Here is a 21649-nt window from a genome sequence, read left to right as displayed (position 1 = left end):
ACTATGTAAACTTCAAGTAAGTGCAAGGAATTAATACACATAAATAAATATGCATAAATAAAGACACCACAGTCGTTCTTTTCTCATCCTTACCACCCCATCGAGATGTTGCCACCCACTGAAGGCAGGATCAATTGAAATTGATGGCAGCAGGAGAACTGGCAGCTTACACCATAAGTCATCAGACATCACAAGGCTAGCTACATCTCCCCATCGATAAAGACCTGGCTCCCAGCAAGAAGGAACAATCTTTTTTTCATCTCTACATCTCCGTCAGCACTTAGCCCGGCTCGTTGTACATCACCAATCCATAAATGTCCGCTGAATTAAATTGTTAAGTTGCAGCATGCCCCTCCCCCCCTCCTCTGCCCGACAGAAACCCTGGTTCTGGGTTCCTGGGAGTTCCCATCAGTAAGATTTAGTTTAGTGTAAGACACTCGGAAGGGAAATCCCATTCACTTTTCTTCTGGGAAATCAGCTACTGCATTTTCCAGGGCCGACCCCCTTCCTTGCCTGACATTTCTGGTCAAATTCAAAAGTCCAGGATGTTTCTGAAACAAAGCCACATCTTCGACAACCACATGTGCCTCTAAACAAAACAACATATATTCTTCTGATATATATATATATATATATATTTTAAAAAGTTCCCATTCACGTTTTCTAAAAGCCACCGAATGGAGTTCCACCTCACCCGCCCCTCTCACCCCCTTTCACGGCAACACTTGTCCCTGTCCTTCCGCATTCCTAGAACTTCAGACCTCTGCTGAAGTCAGCAGCACCGCACCACAGCTAGAGCGCTAGTTTTCATCCTATTCCCATGAGGAAGATTTTGTTTAATGTAAGACACTCAGAAGAAAATTCATTCACTTTTCTTCTGGGAAATCAGCTGCTTTGCATTTTCCAGACCCAAATGCCTTGCCTAACATTTCTGGTAAAATTCAAAAGTTCACAATTTTACTAAAATAAAGCCACATCTTAGGCAGGCGTACCTCTTCGTATCAACATATAAAGTTCCCTTTTTTCCTCTTTTATAAAAGGGATGGGTCCTCCCCTCCCCCCACCCCACTTTCATAAGATCTTAACAGCTTGAATTTTTACACTTTTTTTAAATTGCAAATTCTTTAAAGTAGGGTAGAGTTGGAAAATATGCTGTTGTGGTCTCAATGAACTTAAGCAGCTCACCAGTGCCCCCTGGTGGCTATAAGCACAAATACAGAAGGAATTGAACCAACACTCAGGTACACACTACCCAAAATTTAACCAAAGATAACATTTTGTTTCAGACACCTTTGTAAGAAATAAAACAGTCACCGTTTCAGGCCCCTTAGCACCCCTCTCCAATTCCATGTCCTTCTTCCTCTCTTTCTTGAAGTTCATCACATAATGATAAAAAGGAATACTGTCCCTCTTTATCCAGGCCTAGCCACAGCTCCGTGGTGATCCTGTGCATCCAAATACCTTTATTTGAGATGTACCTGTTATCTGGGTTGTTAGGGAGATGAGCACGGGAAGGACAGAAGACCAAGCGTAAATGCTGACACTGTAGTTGGTACCCGGGCGCAGGTCTAAGCACATCTCAGGAGCCTGGCTGCTGCTGGTGATATTAAAGGTGATTTCCTGGGCAAACTCCTCCTGATACCATCTCTGGCCCTGAATGCGGAGCTAGAACACAGACAAGTTCACAGGTGAATCATGAGCTTGAAGGGCTAGATCTTTACCTTTCTCATGAACTCTCTTGCCCTTGACTCTAAAGTTCCTTCAAAACGTGAAATGCAGCAATACGTAAAGATTAGAGTCATCATACCACAAATACTGTAGTTACAATATTGTCAGTGTGATAAATATATTTTTATATCAAAATGCACGAAAGGTCGAGGGCCAAACACTGGCAACTTTCTCTTTCTTGTTCTCACATACATAGTTCAATGTGAAAGTCCATTGGCAAAATTTTAGAAGCAAAGCCGAAGAACATTTCCCTAGAAAGAAAATTAAGAATCTGACATGAGGCCCTGGCTGGCGTGGCTCAGCAGTTAGAACCATCGGCCCACGCACCTGAGGGTCTCGGGATTGAATCCTAGTCAAGGGATGCAGGTTCGATCCCAGGCCCAGGTCAGGGTGCATGAGGGGGGCAACCAATTGATGTGTCTCCTCTCTCTCACTCTTTCTCTCTCTCTTTCTCTCTCTCTCTCTCTCCTTCCCTCCCTCCCTCCTTCCCTCCCTCCCTTCCTTCCTTCCACTCTCTAAAAAATCAACGGGATTCACAACAACAACAAAGATCTGAAGTAGGGCTTCTCCAAAGCAGGACATGAATTAGGACACCCTCAGGTGGTCTGGTGAAACCTGGGAAGGGTTTTTCTCCTCTGCCCACCCCTTTCTGACATTCCCTATACTTTCCTGTAACATTCCAGTACCTGCGCCAATACACACACACACACACACACACACACACACACACACACACACACACGCTTCTTTCTACTTAATTCCTTTTAGTAACAGCTCATCCCAGGATCTTTCACTTTCTTACTGACAACCACATCTAGCTTCCAAAGTTCCCCTGGACTTTCTAGGCAACACATTCAGACACTGGTGTGGAGAGTCACACACATGCAAAAGCCTTTGGATTCCTCCTCGGATCCTGCCTGAACGTCAACTCTCAACTCTGCTCCGGCTATGTGCTCATACCCAGAACACCTCTCCTGGCTTTCTCACCAGTCCCCAAGGTCACTCTTGTCAAAAATGCAGCAGAAGTGCCCATTTTATTGCTTCTGACTGTAACTGTCACTATAATTCTCTTATTGGCAATGGCAGCTATGTAAGCAGATTTTTAGGTGCGTTGATATTTTTTAAACCTCCCACACAACACAAACAGCCATCAATAGAGTAACTTTCCGTAACTCACTAAATACATTTCCTCTCTACCAGCTATCTTCATGTTTCTCCATCTCAAGCAGGTTTCATTAAATATTGAAGTGTTGCTGATGGTCTGTTTAACTGCAGGGAGAAAAGAATGAGAAGTCATTGGACACCCTGTACAAAAATATTACCTTTTCATTTTCCAAGGATAAGCATTTACATAGAATGATTTCAGCAGTATTTTAGTTTACAAATGAGTGGTAACACACTTTTACATTTATGTAAAATCAGCCCTAATGAAAGATGTAGGATTACAAGATGCCCAATCAGAGGATCCCTCTTAAAAATTATTTAAATCTGTCCTGCTGCTATGACTCAGAGGTTGAGCATCAACCTATAAACCAGGAGGTCATGGTTCATTTCCAGTCAGGGCACATACCTGGGGTTGTGGGCTCAATCCCCAGTAAGGGGCGTGCAGGAAGCAGCCGATCAATGATTCTTTCTCTCCCTTCCTCTCTCTGAAATCAATAAAATAAAATAAAAACATGGTTTTTTTTTAAAAAAAATATGATACTTTAAAAAAAACTATTTAAATGTCCAATTTTTCTCCAAACTCCCTTGGTTTACTTAAGTTAAAACAGCAACTCATTGTACCAGCTTTGGACAACATCACTTATACAAATAAGCATCAGTTTGCAATTCTGAGTTGAGGGCAACATTTCAGCCCTGAACTGAGAATCGCTCTGTGAAGGCCTGAACATCCCTATCTTAAGCAGTCAGGCTTTTCATGATGGAAAGAGCTTCTATTGGTTGGGCTTCTATTGGTTGGGCTTCCTCATCTCTTATGATCAAAGTACTTGTTGGCCTCTGCTCCCTTTCATGGTAATCAATCCAAAGTTAGTTCAGATCTAGTACAGTGTAACAAAGAAGCAACCTCCACCGCCAGCTTTTTAAAATAAAGACTACTTTTCAAAACTCTGATATCAGAGGTCTACCCCCTTCAATAATTATCCCTGTCCCTAAAGTAAAAAAAAAAAAAAAAAAAAGAGAGAGAGAGAGAGCAGGCTTGCTAAGAAGTTTCATAGGAACACTGTGATAATTAAGACGTGATAAAGACAACTCCCACAGCATCTGAAAAAGAAGTCTCATGAGAGCCAAGCCTTTATGTGTAAGCCCCTGGCCTGACAGGTTCCTACGAATGAAGCCAAGTTGGTCAACGTGAGAGTTCTTTATGGACCAGGTGGCTTTGCCCAGAGAAAACCTGTCCCACAGGTCACATGCTATCCTCTAAATGTTGTAAGACCAAGTAAGTAAGAAGGTATCGATGACTCAGGATAACATACCTCACTTCTGGATAGAGAAGATGGTTTTAGAGATAAGTAATAGTGGCCCAAGGAACCTCACACTGATGACACATACAAAAATGAAATAACTTCACTACTATTTAATCAGTTCCAGACTATACAAAAAGGTGGCAAGTTTCCCAGTTCATTCACTATGACTAGATAATCACATACCCAAACGGTACAAGGATGGCACAACCAATCACTGAACACACTATGCCAAACTCACTTATAAATACTAAAATCCAAAATAAAACATTAGCGAATAGGCAGTAAACTCAAAGTACAATACACTATGATCAAGAGAGAGTTATTCTGGGAATACAGAGATGATCATTATTGGGAAAGCTATTAATAGATGAAAAGAGAAAATAACATATGGTTATTTTTATAATTACAATGATGAATACATTTAATATTTAGGATTAATACATTCCTAACTAAAAATCTTAATAAACTAGGATTTAATTTGATAGAAACTCCTTAATTTAAAAGTGTTTATTAGAAGCCACCATGCTTATAAAACATTCTCAGTAAAACAATGAAGCAATTTCTAGTAAAGTTAAGAACAATACAAGGATGCACGGTCTCATAGCTATTAGTTAGCATTAGTCAGAAGATTCCAGACAATCAGAAAGAGGCAAGAAAAAAATGAGCTATAAATACCAGTAAGAAAGAGAACAAATGACGCAACTGCCAGTAAATCTAAGAGAATCAACTGAAAAACAAATATAAAATGGCTTGAAAACAGAAAAACAAATATGGGAGTTTGGCAAAGTGCACACAACCACAAGAACATAGAAAAACTAATAGTTTCCTATATAGCTGCAAGAACAAGTATGGCAGGCTGAATAACGGCCCCCCCAAAGATGTCCACACCCTGGTCCCTGGAATCTGTGAGCATGCTACATCACCTGGCAAAAGGTCTTTATAAATGTGATTAAAATAGGGAGATTTTCCAGAGATTTTCCTGGATTAGCCACATGAGCCCAAAGTAGTGACAAGGGTCCTGATAAGAGGAAGACAAGAAAAGCAGAGTAACTGGTTGGTGTGGCTCAGTTGGTTGAGCACTATCCTGTGCACCAGAAGGAGGTCTCCAGTTCAAATCCAGGTCAGGGCACATGCCCAGGTTTCAGGCTCAATCCCCAGTAGGGGACGTGCAGGAGACAGCCAATCGATGTTTCTCTCTCACGTGGATCTCTCTCTCTCTAGTCAATTAAAAAAGAAATAAAAAGGCCCTAGTCTGTTTGGCTCAGTGGATAGAGCGTCAGCCTGCAGACTGAAGGGTCCCAGGTTCGATTCCAGTCAAGGGCACATGCCCAGGTTTCAGGCTTGATCCCCAGTAGGTGGTGTGCAGGAGGCAGCCAATCAATGATTCTCTCATCATTAATGTTTCTATCTCTCTCTCCCTTTCTCTTCTTCTCTGAAATCAATAAAAATATTTTTTTAAAAAAAGAAAAAGAAAATCCAGGTTAGAAAAAGATTTGTGGACAAAAGCAGAGGTTAAACTGATGAGCTTCAAAGATAGAGAATTCCACCAGGAATGTAGGCAGGCTCCAGAAACTGGAAAGGGCAAAGAAATGAATTTTCCTCTTTTTATAAGATAGTAAATTTGTGTTCTTTTAAGCCACTAAATTTGCAGTAACTTAAACCAGCAATCAGAAAGTAAAACACCAAATAAAAGACAACAGAAAAATTAAAAGATCCCTATTCACAAGAGAAGACACCATGAACAGCCCTGGTTGGATAGTTCAGTTGGTTAGAGTGTCATCCCAATATACTAAGGTTGTGGGTTTGATCCCTCAGTCAGGTTCAAGTTCTCTCTTTCACACTCTCTCTCAAATAAATAAATAAAGCCCTAGCTGGTTTGGCTCAGTGGAGAGAGTGTCGGCCTGTGGACTAAAGGGCCCCGGTTCGATTCCAGTCAAGGGGACATGCCCGGGTTGTGGGCTCAATCCCCAGTACAGTGCATGCAGGAGGCAGCCAATCAATAATTCTCTCCCATCATTGATGTTTCTCTCTCTCTCTTCCTCTCCCTTCCTCTCTGAAATCAATAACAATATATTTAATGGATAGATAGATATTTTTTAAAATATTTTTTAAAAAACCACACCATAAACAAACTTCCAATACCTGGAAATAAATCTAACTAGAAATGTCCAAGAGTTGCAGGAAGATTTTTTAAACTTTTTTTCCTGAAGGACAAAGAAGAAAACAATAAAGAGAGAAATGACACATCTGTGAACAGGAAGGCTCGCAGGTGAAAAGAAATCAATTCTCCACCAATGAACCTATAAATGGACTGCACTTCCAATGGTGATTCCGATGGCCCTCCTTGAAATGTGGTAAGTTTACACATTCATTCAATGACTATTTAGAAAGTTCTCACCATATGCCAGGCATGCCTTAGGGGCTAAGGATAAAGTGGTGAACAAAATCCCTGCACCTCATGGAATTCATTCTAGTTAAAAAGGCAGAAAATAAAGTTACAAATAAATAAAAATATAATCTTGTGAGCTAGTAAAGGCTATGAAGAAAAGCACCATAATGGGACAGCTAGAATGCCCAGGGAAGGCCCTCTGAGGATGTGATACATAAGTAGAGACCTGAAGGATGTGAGTGAATGAGCCACCAAGAATGGAGATAGAAGGGTCACACAGAGGGCTCCAAGGTCAAAGGCCCAGATGCAGGAATCAGTTGGGCACACACATTCAATAGAAAGCAAAACTGCTAAATTCCTTTGGGAAAATTCATGAGAATAGCAAAGGGAAAAGCTATTGAAAGAGGACACAGCAAGGTATCAGTACCTATTATAAAGGTATAACAGTGTTTCTCAACCTTTTTTCATTATAGTCCCATAAGCAGTCTTTTTTATTTTTAAAAAATATATCTTTATTGATTTCAGAGAGGAAGGGAGAGGGAGAGAAACATCAATGATGAGAATCACTGACTGGCTACCCCCTGCATGCCCCCTACTGGGGATCGAGCCCACAAGTATGTGCTCTTGGCCGTAACCAAAACCCGGGACCCTTCAGTCTGCAGGCTGATGCTCTATCCACTGAGCCAAAGCAGCTAGGGACATAAACAGTCTTTTTTTAATACCACAGAAAATTGTGTTTCTTAGATATTGTATGTATACTATGCTTCATATATAAAAAGAATAATTTTTTTTTTTTGCCCCTCAATAACTAATTTTTGCCCTCCTGGAGTGAATTTTGACCCCTGAAGGTGGTATCACCCCCATTAAGAGTGCTACAATAATTAAACAGTTTGTAACTACTAAAGGTATAAGTGAAATAAATAGAGCAACCCTGGCCTGTGTGTCCCGATGGTTGAGCATTAAGTTTGATTCCCAGTGAAGGCACACGCCTAGGCTCAATTCCCAGGAGACGGCATGTAGGAGGAAGCCGATCAATGATTCTCTCTCATCATTGATGTTTCTATCTCTCTCCTCTCCCTTCCTCTTCGAAATGAATAAAAAATATATTTAAAAATAAATAAATAAATAAATCGATCAATGAAACAAAACAGAATCCAGAAATCTATCTATGCATGGGAATTTATAAACAGTGAAATTTCAAATCAGTGGAAAATAAACTGAGTTGGGAAATAGTTATCCACAGAGATAAGCTAATATTGGACTCCCACATGGTGTTGGGTATGCACACGTAATGGTACAGTAGTGGTGGGTCTGTAATTCCTCCTGCTCACAGGAATGTGGGAGAGCAACTCTGCTCTGTACTCCCTTAGTACCTTGCAAATACCTCAATTACATTTTGTTTGTTAATCCTCACCTGAGGATTTTTTTTTTCTCATTGATTTATAGAGAGAATGGAAGGGATAGAGATTAGGAGGGGAAGAGAGAGAGAAACATCTATGTGAGAGAGACACATCGATTGGTTGCCTCCCACAACCACCCCGATTGGGGCCAGGAATCAAACCTGCAACCCAGGTACATGCCTTTGACCAGAAATCGGACCCAAGACCCTTAGGTGCAGGGGCCAATGCTCTAACAATTGAGCTACCGGCCAGGCCTCAATTACATTTTATGTATTACTATTGATCCTTGTCTATCACCCCATTGAACTGAGAGCTCCTGCTTCATCGTGTCCAGGACAATGGCAAGCACAGCATTTCTAGTCGTTTAGATGTAAACAATCAGCAATAAGGGAAAGGCTAAGCACCTCATACCATATTAACCCAAGGGAACAGAGGAGCTCTGAATAAGACATATTAAGGGCAGAAACTTAATATGTCTTATTCAGAGCTCCTCTGTTCCCTTGGGTTAAGACATATTAAGTTTCTGCCCTTAATATGTATTTCATCTAGGAGAAGAGTTACACCCTCTATCAGTATAACAAAAATACAAGAGAGTGCATAGCAAATGTCATAAGGTAAATGTAAGTAAAAATTAACATTTGGTAGATGCTTATTGTGTATTAGGAATTGTGCTGGTTCTCCATAACCCATTCAGTCTCACAAGTCTCTGAGACTCCTGATAGGAGAAAGGTACTGCTTCTGGGAAAGAAGAGAATTAAAAGGAAGGACTTGGTGTCCTTGGGAGACTACGTGGTGATGGGGAAAAGGAACTCAGAGGGAAATGCAAGATTCCACAAGGCAAAAGAGAATCCCAGAATAGAATACACAATTCAACCCCACCCTCACCAAAAAATAAAAACACAACAAAAATATCCTCTAAAGAAACTGCACTTCACTCAATGACAGAAGAGGGCACTCTTGGCCTAGAAATTTTATTAATACTTTTAATTACCAATTATGTCTAAGGAATTAATAGACATTAAGAAGAAACTTTATTACAAAGCCACTGTTCTCAAAACTGCCTGGTACTGGCACAAGAACAAGACATATAGATCAATGGAATGTAATAGAATAGAGAACACAGAAATCGACCCAAACCACTATGCTTAAATAATATTTGACAAAGGAGGCAAGAACATACAATGGAGTCAAGACAGTATCTTCAATAAATAGTGTTGGGAAAATTGGACAGATACATGCAAAAAAATAAAACTAGACCACCAACTTACACCATACACAAAAATAAACTCAAAATGGATAAAGGAATTAAACATAAGACTGGAAACCATAAAAATACTAAAGGAATCACAGGCAGCATAAAATCTCAGACATAAGCCAAAACAATTTCTTCACCGATACAGCTCCTAGGGCAATGGAAACTAAAAGAAAATAAACAAATGGGACTACATAAAAAAAAAAAAAAAATCTTTTACACAACAAAAGAAACCATCAACAAAACAACAAGAAAGCCCACTGCATGGGAGAACATATTTGCCAATGTTATCACCGATAAGGGTTTACTCTCCAACATTTACAGGGAACTCATACAACTTAAAAAAAGGAAGATAAACAACCCAATAAAAAAATGGTCAATGGACCTAAATAGATACTTTTCGAAAGAAGATATAAGGAAGGCCAAGAGACATATGAAAACATGCTCAAAGTCACTAATCATCCAAGAGATGCAAATCAAAACGACAATGCGGTACCATCTCACACCTGTCAGAATGGTTATCATCAACAAATCAACAAACAACAAGTGTTGGAGAGGATATGAAGAAAAAGGAACCCTTCTGCACTGCTGGTGGGAAGGCAGACTGGTGCAGCCACTGTGGAGAACAGTATGGAGCTTCCTCCAAAAACTAAAAATGGAACTCCCATTTGACCCTGTGATCCCACTTCTAGGAATATATCCCAAGAAGCCAGAAACACCAATCAGTAAGGATATGTGCACCCCTATGTTCATAGCAGCACAATCCACCATAGCTAAGATTTGGAAACAGCCTAAGTGCCCATCAGCAGATGAGTGGATTAAAAAACTGTGGTACATCTACACAATGGAATACTATGCTGTGGTAAAAAAGAAGGAACTCTTGCCTTTTGCAACAGCTTGGATGGAACTGGAGAGCATTATGCTAAGTGAAATAAGCCAGTCAGAGAAAGATAAATACCACATGATCTCACTCATTTGTGGATTATAGAGAACAACATGGACTGATGAAAAGGGACAGACCCAAAGACTGAGAAACAGCAATCAGACTATCAATCCCCAGAGGGAAAGTAGGGGAGGGTGGGGGTAAGGGGAAGAGATCAACCAAAGGACATGTATGCATGCATATAAGCCAAACCAATGGACATGGACAACAGAGGGATGAGAGCATGGGGGGGGCGGGGGGGAGGATGGAAGTTAATGGGTAGGGGGGATGAGGACACATTTGTAATTCCTTACCTAATAAAGAATTTAAAGATAAAAAAGAAAAGAAAAGCAAGAGAAAGGATATGAAAGCAAACATAAATGACTCAGAGGAGGAGTCAGCAACTTTTTTTCTACAGAGTCAGTTAGGAAATATTTCAGGCTTTCTGGGCCTGTGGTCGGCAAACTGCGGCTTGCGAGCCACATGCGGCTCTTTGGCCCCTTGAGTGTGGCTCTTCCTAAGCCTTAGGAGTACCCTAATTAAGTTAATACCAATGTACCTACCTATATAGTTTAAGTTTAAAAAATCTGGCTCCCAAAAGAAGTTTCAATCGTTGTACTGTTGATATTTGGCTCTGTGGACTAATGAGTTTGCCGACCACCGCTCTGGGCCATCAGCTCTGTCACAGCCACTCAACTCTGCCTTTGCAGCACAAAAGCAGTCACAGACAATATGTAAATGAATTCTTTATTTACCCCATGAGTATGGTCCTCCCTAGCTGGATCTACAATATCACTATCTTTTTTCTTTCTTTTTTAAATTACTTTCCCTGTTTTGGACACATTACAAATGATTGGGTATACCAAGCCAATTTCTGGCTTGACCAACTGCAAGTATGAACTTCTCAGGCTAATGGTTTGTAAGACAAGTAGGCAGACTTCAGACATAACTCCTCCAACAGAGAACAGTTATAATATTTATCATTTTGTGGGAAAATATAAGAAACACTGTTAAATTATTTGTGGCCTTTGACTATCTTTTGTTTGGACTTCAATTCTGTAAACAGGAATCAGCTATGGGGGATGTTTTATAAGGTCACTGTAGAGCTCAAATGATGCATGCAATTCGAAATCTGCATCATAAACTACCCTCAGGGTTTTCTACCAGGGAATAGAGAGAAGAGTGCTCTATCCCCCCTTCTTTTGATTTTAATTCACAATGACTACCTGAGCTGTGGTCAAAGAAGCTGCTTTCCTTATTATTGGGCACATTCGTAGAATGCTGCGTGTGACAGTGGTTTTCTCCACACAGATGAAGTCAGAACCTCTTGGGTGGAATGTGGATATCATCATCATTCTGTTTCCTCCTTTTTAATTAATGTATATGTTAAATATATTTTTATTGATTTCAGAGGGGAAGGATAAGGAGCAAGAGATAGAAACGTCAATGATGAGCGAGAATCATTGATTGACTGCCTCCTGCACATCCCACACTGGGGATTGAGCCAGCAACCCGGGTATATGATCTGGCCTGGAATTGAACCATGACCTCCTGGTTCATAGGTCGATACTCAACTACTGAGCCATGCTGGCTGGGGTTTTTTTTAATTTCTTTTTAAAATTCTTTCTTGTTGAGAGTATTACAAATGCCCCCTTTCCCCCCTCCATTGCCCCACTCCACCAGGTTCCCACCCCAGGCCTTCATGGCACTATTGTCTGTGCCCATGGATTATGCATATATGCATATAAGTTCTTTGATTAATTTCTTCCCGCTAAGAGCTGCAGTGAGTATGAGAGGAGCAGGACCCATCCTCTTCTACTGTTTACCTTCAAAGGGGGCAGCCTCTCCACCTGGTTGGCCATAAATTTGTCTGGGAAACCCCAGTAGATGAAAGAACAAAAGGCCTTATAGAGATTTCTGTGTCCCTTCCCACTAGGGGGAGCTGTGGAGTTGATAGAGCTGGCCTCTCTGTGGCATCCTCACAAGGCCATGGGGCCTTTCTAAGGAACCTGACCTTCATTAGGCCACTGTGCTCTATGGGGGTTAATGCGCTCACACATGGTCTTCTCAGGAGGCCACTCTGTCCTGCCAGTGCTGACGTAGTGCAGCTCACATTTCTGATCCCCTGGAAGTTAGTTCTAGCTGTCTATAATGACTACCCTTAGGCTCAGCGGCCTCAAGTTTGGGGTGAGAGATAGGAGGCTTCACAGAATGCTCAATCCATCACTACAGGGGAGCTCTGAGTCCAACAGTCCATTCCTGGTCTGTACCTCTATGAGCCAGCACCCCCCTGTGTGGAAGGGGAGAGGTGGTAAGTTTCAGGCACCCTCATCCCCAGACAAAGTTGGTAGTTTATTAGGACTAGAATCCACATCTCTTGACTCCCAGACTAGCATTCTTTGTGGCCCCCACATCGTACAATTTTCATATTTCGCCTGTGGTCCTGGGATGCAGAGCAGAGGGGCATGCAAACCTACCTGCAGGTGCAGTTGTTACCATTACTTGCACTGAGTGCTGCTCCGGCGACCCCAGCAGGGTGATAGTCGCTGTGTAATCAGTTGCCGGGTCCAGGTCCAAACACACAACCGCAGCTCGTCCCCCCGTTGTGAAGTTAAATGATGCTGCGTGATAAAAATCACTCAGATACCACCTTCGGCCCAGAATTTTAAACTGTCGTGAGATTAAAAGAACGCATTGCATTACCTTTTCTGTTGGCTTGCAGCTATCTAGACTAGAAGCAAAATAACTATAAAGCAAGAAGTTTCCTTCTATTGGTTCTGACCTAGATAGAAGTATGTTTAATGTAATAGCAAGCTAACCTGGGGAAGGACTTTACAAAGCTGCCCGCCCTAGTCTATGCGACGTCCCCCTCAAACAGCCACAGACTAAGCTTAGCATGCACAACTTGCTCATCAGATGAGCCAGATGTCTGGCTATTCTAAGATGATCCCTTAATGCCTACCCAGTGAAGGAGATTGCCCTGAAGCTGTTGGGCAAAATTATTTTAAATTCTTTTCATTCCTAAGAAATCCATAGATAAGCCTCAAGGAACAGTTTTTAAACTTATGAGAACTACTTCAAATTATGCATTCAAAGCAACTGTGCAGTGTTACTTCACTTGTTCTTCTCTAGTTGAGCTCTGATAAAAAAAATAAAATAAAAAAAAGACAACAAAAACCAATGATACCCCCTCCATCACCAAACTCAGGTTGCAGGTATAACATAGGGACTTATAAGGGCAAATATATGTGAGGGTCCCAGAAGTAATGTAATGTGATCAGCCCTTGAACGGTCAGTGTGCTTTAGCTGGGTGTTCATGTGGTTAGTGTTTCCTTTGATGCTCATGTTATTGGCTATCCCACCCGCTATCCTTCCTCATCACTGTTATTCTCCCATAGTCATCCAACGCTCATGGGAGAGTCCTCTCTCCCCAATTCCCAGCATTCTCTTGTGTAATTTAAATGTTTTTATACATAAGTCATCAAAACCTGGCCTCAGAGTACCTTGAGCTCAATGCTATGAAGTTCTTTCACTGAACTTCAGTGACTCAGATCCACAGTCACATCCTAGACTGTGTCATCATCAGAGTTGCTCCACCAACATCTCATAATCCCCTAATCGTCCGCACTGCTCACTCCCACTAGAGATGATCTCGCTCAAGAAATCCCTCAAAATTTCCTCACTCATAATTTTCTATCAAGTTCTAGCCTGTTTTGCTCAGTGGTCACGTGATCGATTCCAGTCAAGGGCACATACTTTGGTTGCAGGCTTGATCCCCAGCCCTGGTTGGGGCACATGCAGGAAGCATCCAATTGATGTGTCTCTCTCATATCGATGTTTGTCTCTCTCTGTCTCTCCCTCTCCCTTCCACTCTCTCTAAAAGTCAATGGGAAAATATCTTCAGGTGAGGATTAACAAAAACAAAAAAGAAACAAAAGATATAAAAGGAAGGAACTAGGATGGTAGAGTGGGCCTGAGAATTTGTAACTTTTGGCTGCCGAGAGTCTATCTGCTTGTTCCAATAGCACTGTGGTTTCCTACTGGGAAAGCACCACTTTAGTGTGAGCATGAAAGCATATGATTCTCAACAAATACTTCTGTCATCTTCAAAAAAATTCTGTATTTTAAAACGTTTTTAGTTATTGTCATGTGTAGATGCTCTATCTTAAAGAAGCTGATTTTTGCCTGAGTGTGTCTGTGTTCATACCACACATACACAGTATGAGTTTTTCACTCAATATTTTGTTTTTGAGACTTATCCATGATGAATTATTTTGATCTAGTCTATTCATTTTTAGCACCTATATAATATTGTTTTATGACTGTATTATAAAATGGCTGAGTAGCAGTAATTTCAGATGATTCAACCAAACATCAAAATTCTCTATTTTCCAACTGATGAACTTTTAAGTTATTTTCAATATTTTATTATTGTAAGCAATGATGTAATGAAAATCCAATTATATATCCCTTAAGTGCAAGTCAAAAATGTCTCTAAGGTACATACTAAAAAGTAGAATTGCTGGGTCTTAGGGTGTGTACAACTTCTTTTTAACTATGTGGTATTTTCTTAACCACATAGCTAACCAATTGTCTCAGAACCCTTTATTTCTGTACTCGTTTGAAAGATCATTTTTTATCCTATATTAAATTATTTGGGTACTTGAATATGTTTCTAGGCCCAGTGTTCTCTCGAATATGAAAAATTGAATATTTCACTCACCTGCGTAAAATCTTTCAGTGCCTCCACATAGACATCAACATAAGATCAACACATAAAAGTACACGATACAGGGCTTTTCTCGATCTGGCCACTGCTTAGACTTGTGCCTCACCTCTTCCCACTTCCCCTTAGTTTCTCTGTTCCCCAAGAGAGTCACGTCCTCTATTACTCAATTTGCTACTTTACTTGCCCAGTGTGCCCTTCTTCACCCTCACCCACCTCTTTAACTGGTTAATTCTTGCTCATTCTCCTTGATTCAACACCATCTTTACTTCTTGTTTTTAAAAAACTGTACCTGGTCACACACACATATACACAATATCCTATTCATTTATTTACTTTTTATAAAATCACTCATTATGTCATATTGTAATGGTCTGTTTAACTGTATAATTAGTTTGAATCAGAATTTCCAGGTCCCAATACATGATACACTTTTGGTAAGTGATTAATTAATTAATTAATTAATTTTAATTTAATACTTAGTCTACTCGTTGCCAGATGATTTGCTAGGCACTGAAAATATGGCACAAAAATAATAAATCTCAGTTCCTGCCTGAACTTATTCATAATTTTACTTGAGATTTGTAATGCATAAAAAAGTCAAGTTAAATGAGGACCAACAGCCATGCAATAAGTTTCTTAAAAAACCCACATCCAAGTGTGAACTTAATAGCAAAATAAGCTGCAATTATTAAATGCACTAAATTATAATACATATAAAATACCAGACAGGGAAAATGATAGCAAGTCACCAAATAGGGTCTTCCTTCAATTTAGTCCCTCACTTGTATCCATCTCACATCTCATATCCACCGCTAGAAACAAAAATAAAACTGTCTAGAAGTTCATTTCATGTGTGGTTTCAAACTTTGAATCCTCACTTAGAGAGCACCCAAATTTTTAAGTGGCCCAATTCTTTAATAAATAACATAAAAGATCTTACTTGGTACATTTGTTCTGATCCAACTTTCCTAGAATGCCTGTTCAATTTCAAACAAGTTTCATTAAATAGTGAGACATTGAAAATTCCATCATCTTCAAAGAGATCATCTTCTAAAAAATAAGAGAGAACATATGAAAGGTTGCATCATCTTAGCAAAACGTATCGTGGCTAATTACAATTGAAATTTTGACATCTTAAGAGAGCCAATAGGATGTTTAACAGCAAGAGCATTGCATTTGGCTTCAAGTCCTGGCTCTACAACTTCTTAATTGTATGAACTTAGCTAACCCATTAGCCCCTCTGAACCCGTTTCCTAATTTGTGAAATCAAGTCATCCAGTTTGCTTCTCTTACATCATAGGCTATTGAGAGAACCAAATGGAAAAAAAACGCATTTAAAAAAATTGCTGTAAGCTAATAAAGCTGTGGTATTTTTAGAAAGTTAATCCTATCACTTAGATGGTCCATAAGTAAAATGCCAAGTTTTAAGCATAAATGGCCAGAAAAGTCTGAGACTAGGAAAAAGGTGAGTAAAGGCAAAGGCCATGGAATAGAACTCTTAGAGTGAGTGTTTCCAACCTAGAAGATGATGAGAAAGTAGGTGACTAGTGAGATGCTTGTTCTCACAGCAGACAGTATTTCAGGAGAGCTACTCATATGAGTACTAGGACAGTAAAATAATCAGAAACAGACTTATTTCACCCACTATACAGAAAAAAGTAATTTCATGCCTCCTGTAGTCGAATTCATTCTGTCAATGCTCCATTTTCTTAATGTAATCAAAAGAAGAGGTTGGTAATGAATAAAGAACTCACAAAGAGTCTGGGAGTACCACAGCTAATTTTCAAGGAAAAGCAAATTTCCTACCACACAAGCCTGCATGTTTTCTACAAGTGAGAAAAACTTTGAATGTCTGTCAGAGGGAAGCTTTTTATAAACACCTTTTATGTATATTTCTCCCACAGGAGTCTCTGCTACCTAAGAATTAATGATGATTACAGTAAATTAATCTACTCAAAATCAGGACTGTCCACAGAATTGTAACCGTCACGGGCATTTGCAGCACAAGGCAATTAGCTGGGAGAAAATATTCTTGGCTGTAACTGGAAATGTGGAAATACGGTTATGAGAGAGAATCTGAAGGCCTATCATGTGTTCTCCTTCATCTTCACAGCTTTTATGTTAAAGGTTTCCTAAGGACATCAGAAATAAAAACTGTCACATGTATGCAAATGACTTTGAGGCACATCAAATGTATGTTAAGAAATATCACATGTGGTCAATGTACACAAACAGAACATAAAGCAAAACTGCCGTCTGCATAGCTCCCCTCTCCATAGGATTTTCCCACTTACAGCCATGATCATCTGAATCCAGGGGATGATGGCAATGTGAATAAAGGCATCTGGTTCCCACTTCCCACCGCAATCCAGAGAGAAGTGACTGAGGATTGTAAAAATGGGTCAGAATTTGCATCTGGGTTGGGAAGAAGGGTGGGTTGCCGTACAAAAGGCAGAAACATGAAGACGGTTCAGCTTAGCACCGCGTGGAAGGGAGCGGGAGAGAAAGAAAGACACTGAGAGATACCGCGCAACATGCCTTCCAAGCAAAGGACATGGTCTCAAAGCCTCAAAGGATGGAACTGGAGGAGGAACAGTGTCCACAGAGGTGGGAGCTGGAAGCTAGAACAGGCCACAGGACAATAAAGTGATGAATTCCCCATCTGCAGCCATTTATCCCAGGGGTTCCCAATCCTAACTGCACATCAGAATCCCCCGGACACAGCAGATCTAAAGTAAAGGTTGAACATCTTTTCTTTTTCTTTCTTTCTTTTTTTAATTCATCAAGCAATCTGATAGGCAGGCGGAGTAAACAGTATATGTACTACTATTATCACTACTATTGATAATGATAGTCCCTCTTTAGCACACTGGAGATCTTCTAAGGGGAGGCCTAGAGCCTGGAGGTTCCATCAGCCTGGGTTGGCAAAAGGAGAGACTTGGTTCTTTCCTGCCTTCATAGGCTGTAAGATCACAATGAAGCCAGGCAATGCTGAGCTGGCCCAAGAGTAACAACATTACCAATCAGAACAGCAAAGTGCTCCGAAATAAAGCTCAGGGCAGTGGGTTTTCTCATAGCTGTTCCCCAAAGGACACTAGATCATCCAACTTACAGTAAATCCTTCAAGATGAGATCCTTCAGTATGAGATAAGCATGCTAATATTATCCAATAAAAAGTAAGATCAAAGGTAATGACATCTGTTTTAATATATATATATATATATATATATATATATATATATATATATATTTGAGTTTTATAAAGAAAAAGAGAGGTAGAGGGAGAGAAAGAGAGATCAAGAGAAACATTGATGCAAGAGTGAAAAATCGGTCCGCTGTCTCCTGAACACCCCCTACCGAGGATCAATCTCAAAACCCAGGCATGTGCCCCACTGAGGAATCAAACCTGCAACCCTTCAGTCAAGGGACAACGACACCTAACCAACTGAGCCACACTGGCCAGGGCAATAGCATCCATTTTATCCAAAAAAATGTCACACCTAATAAAACTTTTATCTTCCAAGAATCAATAATCCAGAAGGGGGTGGAGCCCATAAAATGGTCCTACAAAGAGCAAAAGGGAGATTGTGTTTAGAAGGCAAAGAATGAACATACTTTAGGGGGGAGAAATATTGAGCAAAATAATAACAAAGTTAGGCAACATGTGTTATATACTTTCAGTAAAAAAAATTTTAAAGATGGGTTCAAACAGATAAAGGATGAAATAATAAGAAAGTGCACTAACAGAGGGGACATTGGTTAAGAGAGGCAGAAATAACAAGGGAACCGGATGAGATAAAGAAACAAAAGGAAACGAAAGTGCAACAACAGAATATAAAGTGCATTAGAAATGATAGCGATCAGAAACGTCAATGCACATGTGCATGAATGCACACAGAGAACAAACGTGCCACATCCTCAGAAGACAGAGGAAAACGACATGGACATAACACAAGAGAAAACGAAAGAACAATGCAGACAGACAAGCAATTCCACATAGGAGTACCTGAAGAGCCAAAAGGACAAACAAAATAAAATAAAAACGTAATAATCAGAGTTTTAATGAAAGAAAATGTTCCTAATGTGTAGATAGAACCAAATTCTGAAGATCCAAAAAACTCACAGGGTATGAGGAAAATTTAGTTTAAAAGAGAATAACATTTTTATCGGCCATGGCTGAAGTTTCATGAGAGAAGGGATTTCTGTCTCATTCACTATTGAACTCCCAATGCCTAAAACAATATCAAACGTGTAGTAGGTAGTCAATAAACATTTCCCATGTGTATGAATAAGTGATTAGCGTCGTGAATTTCACATATAAAGGAAGCCTCTATGTCATATGTGGAATCTAATGAACAAAATAGATCCAGAGACGAAGAAGCATGGAACAGATGGCCAAATCTCAGAGGGAAGACTAGGGTGGGTGGGTGGGAAGAGATCATCCAAAGAGCTTGTATGCACATATGCATAAACCATGGGTACAGACAATAGTGGGGTGGGGTGGGGGTGCGGGCTATAAGGAGTCAATGGAGGAAAAAGGAGGACATCTGTAATACTTTCAACAATAAGGATTTAAAAAGGAAGGAAGGAAGGGAGGGAGGGAGGCAGGGAGGGAGGGAGGGAGGGAGGGAGGAAGGGAGGAAGGCTCTCTGATACCCAGGCGGAAAAATCTGAGTATCTACATAAGATTTTTTAAATCACAACCTTCTTCAAACTCCTCTTTTACAACTTTAAATTCCCAAAGCCAATGTGAAATGCCTCCAGAATTCTGACAACAAAGATTATGGCCCAAGAATTTTATCTTCAGTCAAGCTCTTATTCACTTGTGAAGACAATAAAAAGACATTCTCAGAAAATCATGGGCTCAGAAAGTATCCCATTCCTCAGGGAGTAGAAGATAGAAATCACTGTGCAGAGAGACAAAATAAAGAAAAATAGAGAAACTTTGGTATGAAACGTGGGAATGCAGTAAACATTGAGACTGTTGAAACATATACCTGTTTAAATAATTGTTACAAATCAATATAAAAATGAACTCTTTGAAGATGTAATACATGTTAAAAGTAATTAGAAATGAGCTGGCAATAAAATGTCATGTTTAAACAATAACAGAAGGGAAGCTAGAGGGGAAAAAATAAAAGGAAATAAAGAATACTAATTTCCACATCTTATTCAAGGAGAAGTTAACATTATTTCCATCTTAATGCTGGTAATCAGAGGAATACATATTCAAGTAGTCTTATTTTTGTTTTTGAGTATGAATTGTAGAATTAAAGCAAAATCTAGATTGTCTGAATCATTCAAAAAGAAAACCCAAGCAGCAAAAAGAAAACAATGGACATAACAAAGTAGCATAAAAAAGAGTAAAATAAATAAGATGACAGAAGAAGGGAAAATTTTATCACAAACAACACTAATGTAAATTGCTTAACTACAAAAAATAATACTTTTCTCAAAAAGGTTTCTTCACATATGCAGCCTCCTAGCATACATCTCTAACAATGTTACCCACGTAGCTTTTAAGGAGAACAAAAGTGGGTGAAGGCGTATTGTGCAAACCAAAGCACAAAGAAACCAAGAAAACAATATTAATAATCAAAGTATAATTCAAGGCAAACAATATTAAACAGGATAAAGTGAGCCATTTGTTACTAGTACCAGTAAAAGTTAAATTCTACAATTAAGATATCAGCCATGAACATAAATATCAAGATATCAAAAGGTGTGAAACAAAAACATTAGAATTTCTAAGAGAAATTGAGAAAAAAATGGCAATCCAAGCAAGCAATGACAGCAACAAACATTAAAAACAAACAAACAGAAGACCTGGAAAATCTTATTAATAGAGTTCATTGAAACCTAGGTCCACTCTACCTACAAGTAAACACTCTACTACCCACCACCAACCACAAACTTACAAAAATTGGCCAAAATTACAAAAATTAGCCAAAAGTTAGCCCCCTCAAAGTGTCAGTAAATCCACCCAAAGAATATCAAAATGTAATTAAACTAGAAATCACAATAAAGTGCAGATGTCTTTAAAAATACCACTGGTATAACACATAATTAATCCTTCAATCAATGGGGAAGTCAAAATGGCAATTATATAGTGCATTGACAGTAAGGATAAAGAGACCATACATTAACACACTCATAAATAATTCTTAAATCAAAGGGAAAATCAGAATAGCAATTATATCATGCCTTTAAAGTAAGAATAAAGAGAACAGGTATCCATCCATACCTAAGGAATTCTGCCCAAGCTCAAATTAGGAGAAAGAAGCATTAGAGACTTTTATTATCAAATAGGAAAGAATGGAAATAAGTTGGATTATGCATTCAACTCAAGAATTTGGGAATAGAACAATATAACCAACTTAAGAGAAGCAGAAAGAATAAAATAATTAAAAATAAGGGAGAAATTAATGAGATAGAAAAAAAAATGAAAAAAACCTAAGTTTATTGGGGGGTGGGGGGGAGAGCAGTAGTAAAACAGACAATTCAAACTAAACTAATCAATTTTTTAAAAAGAGAAAACAACAAAATTAGGAGTAAGAATAACCTGGGGTTATACAACCCGTAACCCCAGAGGAGTTGTAAATAAATGTTCCAAATGACATCTGGCCAATATCTTTAAAGCTCAACAAAATGGACACTTTTTAAAGAAAACATAAATTATAAAAATTGGCTCAAGAAAACGTAAAAAACAAACCAAAAATAATCATAGAAGAAACTGACAAAGTTATCAAAGAATTATATCCCCA

The 21649-nt window shown here is 39.4% G+C and overlaps 1 protein-coding gene across 9 annotated transcripts in view; it reads right to left on the bottom strand.

The window, feature by feature from the left end:
• The window catches only part of SUSD1 (sushi domain containing 1), an 81278-nt gene that overhangs the window by 19031 nt on the left and 40598 nt on the right, over positions 1–21649 (bottom strand). For all 9 annotated transcript variants that reach the window (XR_004971175.1, XR_004971177.1, XR_004971176.1 and 6 more), the window contains 4 exons: positions 15826–15935; positions 12634–12826; positions 2906–2997; positions 1479–1665 (listed from right to left, as the gene is read on the bottom strand). Coding sequence is in view for 5 of the 9 variants with exons in the window: in XM_036330011.1 (XP_036185904.1) it covers positions 1479–1665; positions 2906–2997; positions 12634–12826; positions 15826–15935 (582 nt within the window). In the remaining 4 variants the exon portion in view is untranslated. The remainder of the gene's footprint in view (positions 1–1478; positions 1666–2905; positions 2998–12633; positions 12827–15825; positions 15936–21649) is intronic.

Source organism: Myotis myotis, unplaced genomic scaffold (assembly GCF_014108235.1).
Source record: "Myotis myotis isolate mMyoMyo1 unplaced genomic scaffold, mMyoMyo1.p scaffold_m19_p_12, whole genome shotgun sequence".
Taxonomy (NCBI): Eukaryota; Metazoa; Chordata; class Mammalia; order Chiroptera; family Vespertilionidae; genus Myotis; species Myotis myotis.
Note: the sequence above shows the minus strand (reverse complement) of the source record. Positions and strands in the feature narration are given on the sequence as shown.